This window comes from Lipotes vexillifer, unplaced genomic scaffold (genome assembly GCF_000442215.2).
Source record: "Lipotes vexillifer unplaced genomic scaffold, Lipotes_vexillifer_v1.1 scaffold666, whole genome shotgun sequence".
Lineage (NCBI taxonomy): Eukaryota > Metazoa > Chordata > Mammalia > Artiodactyla > Lipotidae > Lipotes > Lipotes vexillifer.
In genome coordinates, this window is record NW_006787408.1 from 127,920 (window position 1) to 137,737 (window position 9,818).

General features: G+C 36.8%; 1 protein-coding gene across 1 annotated transcript in view; it reads left to right on the top strand.

Annotated features, from left to right (window-relative positions):
- The window catches only part of PLEKHH2 (pleckstrin homology, MyTH4 and FERM domain containing H2), a 102,728-nt gene that overhangs the window by 64,945 nt on the left and 27,965 nt on the right, over positions 1-9,818 (top strand). Inside the window, exons 16-18 of the mRNA XM_007459949.1 lie at positions 985-1,164; positions 5,228-5,336; positions 6,283-6,395. Coding sequence (XP_007460011.1) covers positions 985-1,164; positions 5,228-5,336; positions 6,283-6,395 — 402 coding nt within the window. The remainder of the gene's footprint in view (positions 1-984; positions 1,165-5,227; positions 5,337-6,282; positions 6,396-9,818) is intronic.

The window sequence follows — 9,818 nt, forward strand, 5'->3', positions numbered from 1 at the left end:
GTTGAAAAGCTATCAGACATCTAAGTAGACCTAGTGTGAGTCAGGAGTTATAAATTTGGAAGTAGCTAATACATGCTGATGCAAAAGCCATGAGCTTGGATGACATCACCCAGGGGAGTGAGTGTAGATGGGAAAAGAGAGTCCAAGCACTGAGCCCTGGGCCCGAGCATGGACATGTAAGATGGTAAATGTCCTTGGAGTTACAATGAACTTTTTCAGGCTGCAATTCCAAACCTGACCGAATGTTTTAGAAGTTGTACATCTGAAACAGACTGTGTGTGTTCCTGGAATAAATGGACTTAATTAAAGAAAAGTTTTAAAACAAATATGCTAAATATTCTACACAGCAAATAATGGTTTTCATCAGTAAAAGAGTAGGTAAAATTTAATATAAATCATTTTTAGGATGTTTTTCTTACACTTAAGATGAAAGAAATGATGGCATTTTTTGTGATATATTACATGTGTAATATATCATATATGTGTATATAGCCTCAAAACACTCCTCATTTATTGGGGTTTAGAGTGATAGTTAATCACACTTCTTCACACCAGCTGTTTAACTTTGTTACTTTTTCTATGAATAGTATTGAGACCATGTCTACCCTTGTCATTTTGATCCAATAACTTAATCAGATTAATTCTGTGGGGAAAAAAAGTCAAATGAATATTTTGACTGAATTGCTTGACTAGGTAATGTGTCATTTTGGTCCAAATGAATAATCCAAACCACTGTATGGAAGTGGCTTCTTGCTTTTTCCACAAAAGTTAAATGTCTAGTATTCAAATTGTTCTTCAGTATTACAGTTGGCATGTTGGTTGTGGCTACTACGTTTGTAACAATGTGGATAATCCAGTTAGCTTTAGGCATTCATTTAAAAAAAGGTATGCTTTATAAAGGTAAGAATGAAAAACACTATGAAAAATATTAGCAGGAAAATCTTTAGAAAGTTCCTTCCTAACAATTACTAATATTTACTTTAGTTTCCTTTAGGTCAGATCAGACTCTGGGAGGCTAAAGTTGAAGAGGTTGACAGATCCTGTGATTCAGATGAAGATTATGAAGCCAGTGGGCGAAGTCTTTTATCCACACATTACACTATCGTGATCCACCCCAAAGACCAAGGTCCGACTTACCTCCTGATTGGATCCAAGCATGAAAAGGTACGTAAGGTCTAATTGGTTGATTTAGAATGATTTAGACTAATATGATTAAGTATTGGTAATAATTTTCAAATGACTGTTAAGTACAATCAAAGATTTACGTATAGATTTGTTGGACATAGTATTTTTAAAATAATTTTATTTCTGATATATTTCAAACACAAAAAATATAACAGACACCCTTTTTTACTTAATAGATGTTAGGTTTCATGGTATTTTTTTATCGGTGTGAAATTAGTAACCATCTAAGTGTTCAACAATAGGAAATTGATTAGATAATGTCCATATGATAAAATATCCTGCAGCCTTATATCTTTTTTATATTAAAAATAGATAATTATAATTTCTGAATTTTACTAATATAGTATAAGCACATCCTTAATATAATCTCAACTATTTGAAAATATAATGTACATATATATTTTAATAGAAAGAAAAAAGTCCAGTATATTTGGGGAGCAGAAGAATGGATTCTTTTCTTTCTTTCTTCCTTATATACATAATCAGTGTATACAACTTGATGCTTTGGAAATAATTATGTGCTCATGAAACCATCACTGCAGTCTATGGCATAAACCTATCCATCACATCCAAAAGTTTCCTCTCAACCTCTTTTTTAATTATTATTTTTGTGTGTGTGTGATAAGAACTACATAACATAAGATCTTCCCTCTTAGTAAATTTTAAAGTATGTAATACAACATTGTTAGCTATAGGCACCATGCTGTATGATAGATCTCTAGGACTTACTCATCTTTTTTTTTTCCCAGGACTTATTCATCTTGTATAACCACAACTTTGTACCCTTTGACTAATACCACCCTGTTTCCCCTTCCCCCTAGCCTCTGGCAACCACCATTCCCTCTCTGCTTCTATGAGTTTGACTATTTTAGATCCATCATATAAGTGGTATTATATGGTATTTGTCTTTCTGTGTCTGGTTTGTTAGCAGGCAACAAACCTGACTGCTAAGAAACCAGACACAGAAATGTCCTCCAGATTCATCCATGTTGTCACAAATGGCAGGATTTCCTCCTTTTTAAGGCTGAATAATATTGTATGTATATATACCATATTTTCTTTACCCATTCATCCATCGATGGACATTTAGCTTGCTTCCATGTCTTTGCTATTGTAAATAGTGGTGTGATGAACATGGGGGTGCATATATCTTTTTGAGTTACGATTTTATATACATTTATATTACAAAACTTCCTTCAGATAAATACCCAGAAGTAGAATTGCTGGATCATACAGTAGTTCTATTTTTAATTTTTTGAGGAAACTCCATACTGTTTTCCACAGTGCTGCACCAATTTACATTCCCACCAACAGTGTACAGGGCTCCCTTTTCTCTACATCCTCACCAGTACCTGTTATTTCTTGTCTTTTGGGGGTTTTGTTCTGTTTTTGATAGTTGCCATTCTAAAAGGCGTAAGGTGATAACTCATTGTGGTTTTCAGTTGCATTTCCCTGATGATTAGTGATGTTGAGCTCCTTTTTGTGTACCTGTTGGCCATCTGTATGTCTTCTTGGGAAAAATGTTTTTCAGATCCTCTGCCCATTTTTTAATTGGATTGTTTGTCTTTTTGCTATTGAGTTGTATGAGTTTTATATGTATTTTAAATATTAACCCCTTATCAGAAATATGATTTGAAATATTTTCTCCCACTCAGCATTTTGTTGATGGTTTCCTTTGCTGTGCAGAAGCTTTTTAGTTTGATGTAATTCCACATGTCTATTTTTGCTTCTGTTGCCTGTGCTTTTGGTGTTATGCCCAAGAAATCATTGCCAAGGCCCGTGTCCAGAAGCTTTTTCTCAATGTTTTCTTCTAGGAGTTTTATGGTTTCAGGTCTGATGTTTAAGTCTTTATTCCATTTTGAAATGACTTTGTGTACTGTGTGATATCAGGGTCCAATTTCATTTTTTTAATATAAATTTATTTTATTTACTTATTTTTGGCTGTGCTAGGTCTTCGTTGCTGCGCATGGGCTTTCTCTAGTTGTGGCAAGCAGGGGCTACTCTTTGTTGCGGTGCATGGCCTTCTCATTGCGGTGGCTTCTCTTGTTGCGGAGCACAGGCTCTAGGGTGCATGGGCTTCAGTAATTGCAGCACGTGGGCTCAGTAGTTGTGGCTCACAGACTCTAGAGTGCAGGCTCAGTAGTTGTGGCATGCAAGCTTAGTTGCTCTGCAACATGTGGGATCTTCCAGGACCAGGGCTCAAACCTGTGTCCCCTGCATTGGCAGGCGGATTGTAAACCACTGCACCACCAGAGAAGCCCTCCAACTTCATTGTTTTGCCTATGGATATCCAGTTCTCCCAACACCATTAATTGAAGAGACAATCCTTTGCCCACTGTATTCTTGGCAACTTTGTCAAAAATCAGTTGACCATATATGCATGGTTTTATTTCTGGACTCTCTGTTCTGTCCCATTGGCCTAATGAAGGAATCATTAGGCCCATTGATGGACCTAATGTCTTTTTTTATGCCAGTACCATACTATTTTGATTACTGTAGCTTTGTAATATATTTTGAATTAGGAAGTATGATCCCTCCAGCTTTGTTCTTCTTGCTCAAAATTGCTTTGGTTATTTGGGGTCTGTTGTTGTTCCATGTGAATTTTAGGATTGTTTTTTCTATTCCTGTTAAAAAAAAAATTGGGATTTTGATAGGGATTACTTTGAATCTCTATGGGTTGCTTTGGGTAGTATGGACATTTTAATAATATTAATTCTTCCAATCTATGACTGGATGTCTTTCCACTTATTTGTGTCTGCTTTAGTTTCTTTCATTAGTGCTTTATTGTTTTTGGGGTACAAATCTTTCACCTCCTTGGTTAAGTTTATTCCTAAGTACTTTATTCTTTTTTTTTTTTGCTATTGTTTTGGGATTGTTTTCTTAATTTCCTTTTCGGATAATTCACTGTTAGTGTATACAAACACAACCGATTTTTTTAAATTAATTAGTTCATTTATTTTACTTACTTTTTGGCTGTGTTGAGTCTTCATTGCTGTGCGCAGGCTTTCTCTAGTTGTGGTGAGTGGGGGCTACTCTTCCTTGCAGTACGCAGGCTTCTCCTTGCAGTGGCTTCTGTTGTTGCAGAGCACAGGCTCTAGGTGCACGGGCATTAGTAGTTGTGGCATGTGGGCTCAGTAGTTGTGGCTCACAGACTCTCGAGCACAGGCTCAGTAGTTGTGGCACACAGGCTTAGTTGCTCCGTGGCATATGGGATCTTCCCGGACCAGGGCTCGAACCCATGTCCCCTGCATTGGCAGGCAGATTCTTAACCACTGCACCACCAGGGAAATCCCCACAACTGATTTTTGTATGTTGATTTTGTATCCCGCAACTTTATTAAATGTATTAGTTCTAACAGTGTTTTTATGGAACCTTTAGGGTTTTCAACAAATAAGATAATGTCATCTGCAAACAGAGATAATTTTACTTCTACCTTTCCGATTTGGATGCCTTTTATTTCTTTTTCTTACTCTGTTGCTCTGGCTAGGACTTCCAGTGGTATGGTGAATAGAAGTGGCAAGAGTGGGCATCCTTGCCTTGTTCCAGATCTTACAGGACAAGCTTTCACTTTTTCACCATTGAGTATGATATTAGCTGTGGGCTTTTCTTATAAGGCCTTTATTATGTTGAGGTATGTTCCTTCTGGGTATTATTTCCTTCTTTAAATTTTCTGGATTTCCTAGGTATTTTATATGTTCTATTTGTATGTACTAGGAGTCAGATTTTAAATTTGATAGAATTTGTTGTATTTCTTAAAAGAATATTAATTGGTTGTATTTATTCTAGTCTCTTAATGTCACGTTACTTTCTTAATTTTCTTATGCTTTTCTAAATGTGAACAATGGGGAAAAGGTACTATGAGCACAATTCAAATAAGCTGGCTTCAGAACTCTTTAAGTGGCTTTTAGTTATTATTTAAAAATTAAGAGTGTTTTTTTCATTGTCAAAGTTTTCTACTGTTTATGCAAGTTGTTTTTTTTCCTTAAGTCATCAAAAACTGTGTCTTGGTTAACATTTCTATTAATATGTTTTGATTTTTAAGGACACTTGGCTTTATCACCTGACTGTTGCAGCTGGAAGTAACAATGTAAATGTTGGATCTGAATTTGAACAACTCGTTTGCAAATTGCTAAATATAGAAGGGGAACCTTGTAAGTTTATAACGTACAAGGCTTTATGGTTTATGAAATGGGCCCTAACTCCCTTAGCCTAATGGAGTTTTCACTTTGCGAGTTCCTGTTTCCCTGAGATGTACCCATCTTCTCATAGGCTTTGCTTGTCATGGGCCAGGATTCTCACTGTGGTTCTTCGGCTCCAAGGACACCGTCATTCCTTGACATGTCCATATCCTGTCACACCTCTCTGCCTTTGCTCACATTACTCCTTCTGCCTGGAACACCCTTCTTCCTTCACATTCCCCACCAACTTGGTGAAATCCTTCCTACCTTAGGAGCTCCCCCAGCCAACCCATCCCAACTCAGCATCTGTCTCATAAAAGGTGCCTAATAAATGTTAAAATTATATCCCAATGCACTTTACCATTTAAAACTTTTATAGCATTTGTTGCTTTGCACTGAAGTTTTTTTTATGGCTAAGGTTTCCCCATTGAGAGCCTAGATTCTAAGCTCTGCTTTACTTAATAATAGAGATCACATTTTATTTGCAGTGTCTAGTGTAGGAATTTAATAAATGTTGATTTTAGGAATGACGTCAAGTTCCTCTTTATCTTTCTGTCTCCTTCTGCTCTGGCTTCTCCTCTCTGTATGTTCCCCCAGCTCTCTCTCATGTACAGTCATCTCCCCACCTAGGTCACCACTCTTTAGCACATTTAAGCACCATGACAACGTCCTGGTAGACTTGTTTTGGCCTAGAATATTTGTACCGAACTCTTCTAGCTTTAATTTATCCAAAACAGAAATAGGAGAATCCCAATGGCCTGGAAACTGAAATAAAATAATGTTATCAGAGGTTTTTCATGACCTTTATGACTTAAATTGTGAGCCAAGCCAGAATGATGTAATTTCTAAAGGGCTGATTTAATGTGAGGCCAAAATAAGTGATTCTTTGTTTCCTGTTCATATTTCATTCTGTGTTTAGCATCTCAGATATGGAGACACCCTACTTTGTGTCACAGCAAAGAAGGACTCATTTCTCCTTTGACGACCCTACCTTCGGAAGCTCTACAGACAGAAGCAATTAAATTATTTAAGGTAAGATTTTATATGGAGTTATATATTGTTAAAAAATTTAATAGGAAAAAATAAAACTTCAGTTTTATTTATAAAGTTTCACTCTTTTCAAGAAAATTCCAAATGTGATGATGATTTAGAAAATCTACTGAAATAAAATTAGGTGAATTTAATATGCTTTCTGAGTGAGGATTTGAGATTTACTGCAGTAAACTATCTATGGTTTGGGCCGTGTGAAACACTTAATATCAGAAGAATCACTTCCTCTTCAACCTTTCAAATGGAGAGACTCCTGACATCACTCGTACCTCAGTGTTGGGAGAGGGATCAATATCCTTCTTCTTCTCCAGTGCTACTCGCACGTTCTTATTACTCAACCTCTATTAGAAATCCGTGGTGACTTGAAGCTTACCATTCAACTGTATCACTCTTAATCCTCCACCCCCATCATCTCTGTCATCAGTCACCTTCTGGTAACTCCTCAAATTTCATTAACGATTTTGGCTCCCAACTCACATCTTTCTCTCTGCCTCAAATCTTGCCATTACCCTGAATTACTTTACTATCACTTCACTCACCAATGCCACGGCCTTAAGATTCCTGACCTTCTCAATGTCAGTAAGCTTCCTCTCTACCCTGCTTCACCTTCCAATTCTCCATGTACACTGACCTCAACATTCCTCATAAGTACACCACTTCTAAAAGCTTAAATTCTAAGGTGTCTTTCATTAACCATAGTCTCTTAGCCCATGAGCTCTCTTATTTTCTTTCTTCCATTTCTCATCCTCACTAAGACATTTTTTTGAGCCATTTATTTTCTTTGAGATCAAGAGAGAGCACAATAACTGCCTCTTGGCTTTTCTTCCTTCTTTATCTAGTCTGGATGACTTTCATTAATACTCATAGTTCCTTGGGACCTGTAGTTCCATGCAATCTTCAGCTGAACCCCAACCAAGATCAATGCTGCTGTCTTGCCTGCTTCCCTGTTAATCACATACATACTGCTAGAGAGCATCAAACAGCCGTATGGACTGGAGCCAGTGTAAATCTGTGGTCTTCATTCCTTAGGGTCAACTGTCTCTCCTTTTGCTTGTCTTTGGTCACATCCCCTCAAATTCCCTACTTAGTAATGCTCCTCACAACAAACTTACCTTCTAGTTCATTGGGAAAATTAGAGGGCATCAGAATTGTTCACCTCGAATCTCTCTTCTCAACAGACGTTCTTTCATCTATTTTTTCCTCCATTACTCCAGTCTCAGAATATAATGTACCTTCTATGGATTCATGTCTTGACTCTGCACTGGGACCTTGGTACTTCATTTTCCCATAGTCTCTTAAAGTCTCAATTTTTTTCTCTCTTTTGGCTTTTTCTTGCCTACATTTCACCCATCTCAAAAAATTATATATTTACTATATAATACTAAGGACTTGTTGTTAATTTGGGAAGGGGATAATGATGACATGATGGTTATGGGAAAAAAATCTTTATCAGTTGGAGAGCCCTACTGAAGTATTGCTTAAATAACATGATGTACATTAGAATACTACAGAAAAAAAGTGGATGCAGGGGTTGAACGAAACAAGTGTGGCAAAATGCTTGTCGACAGTTGTTGACACCTGGTGATGGGTACATTATACCGTTCTCTCTCCTTTTGTTCATGTTTTAAAATTACCACAATTTTAACGTTTTTAAAAATCCACCTGTAGGATACACAAATACCCAAAGAAAGAAAGACTTTATACAAATATATTTGAAAATCTGGATGAAGTGATCAACTTTATAACAAAATATAAATGGTGAAAACCAGTTACACAGGTGAATGAAAATTTACACAGGGAAATTTACCAAACTTTTTAAGTGTGGTTACTTTCAATGCTGTTTAAACTGTCCCAAAGCATAGGAAAGAAGGAAATTTTGCAAAATTTTTTTCTTTTACTTTTTTGGGGGTAAATCTCAAACATATATAAGAGTAGAGAGAATATTATGAAGTATAAGATACTCATCATCCAGCTCCACAGTTGTCAACATATGACCAATTTTGTTTTATTCTCCCCAACCCCACTGCTCCCCAAGATTGGATTATTTTGAAGCAATTCTCAGTCATCATGTCACCAGATTCTTTTTGTGAAGTGAGTATTACTTTGTTACCAAACCCCAGAAAATATTGTAGAAAACAGAGCATTTCATACAAAAACTAAGAAAGTATTAGTAAACAGAATCCAACATCATACTAAAAGAATACTAATCATGACTAAGAGGGATTTGTTCCAGGAAATCAAGGATGGCTAAATATTAGGATGTCTATTAATATTATTTATTATTAAGTCGACAGTCATCTCTACAGATGGTGAAAAGGCATTCATAAAATACTGATAGATATTTCCTTAACATGACAAAATATTTCTGCTTAGTAAAAACAAATGTCATGCTTTATGGGAAAATGCTTTAAACATTTTCATTAAAGTGAAGAACAAGACAATGATACTCACTCCCATTAATATTTTAAAAACTTCTTATTAAAGCATAATCTGGGGCTTCCCTGGTGGCGCAGTGGTTGAGAGTCCGCCTGCCGATGCAGGGGACACGGGTTCGTGCCCCAGTCCGGGAAGATCCCACATGCCGCGGAGCGGCTGGGCCCGTGAGCCATGGCCGCTGAGTCTGCGCGTCCGGAGCCTGTGCTCCGCAACGGGAGAGGCCACAACAGTGAGAGGCCCGCGTACCGCAAAAAAAAAAAAGAAATTAAAAAAAAAATAAAGCATAATCTGTATAGAGTGTATCCCCATTATTATTAATATTATTATTATTTAGCATTCTATTAGTGGTACTAACCAGTTGCAATTAGGCAGTGAAAACAAATTAGAAGGGAACAAATTGGAAATGCAAATATTTACAGATTATATAATCGTATACCTGGGGAAAAAAACTTAAAAAACTACTACAAACAAAAAAGATAATTCAATCAGATAGTGAGGTACAAAATTAATAAGCAGAAATCAAAACTTTTTACACGTACAAACAACAACCAGTTAGAAGATAAAAGGAAGAACTTCTGCTTTTTGGCTGTGATGGAGCAACAGGAACTGGATTTACCCTACCAATGGTTTTCAGACTGTTGAGTAACAGGCTGTGCAGGACAGTGATCCTCAGGAAAACAAATGAAGTAAGCTTTACCATCGTTGCAGCTTAATATCTTGGAGAGAGTTTCATGACCACAGTGCATGGAGGGACACCCAAATAGTGCTTGGCAGTCTTCCTGAGTTACCAAGACAGAGTTCAGAATTTGAGGAGGCCAAGATGGTTAGAATTCACAAAACTGAGAGGAGCGGGCAGAAGAGAGTGGGAAAGTGCTCCACAGATTCATAGAGGGTTCCTTTTGAGTTTTTAGCTGAGAACTAATAATCATATGTGTGTGAGGAAACTACCTGAGGCTAGGGAAAGGACTA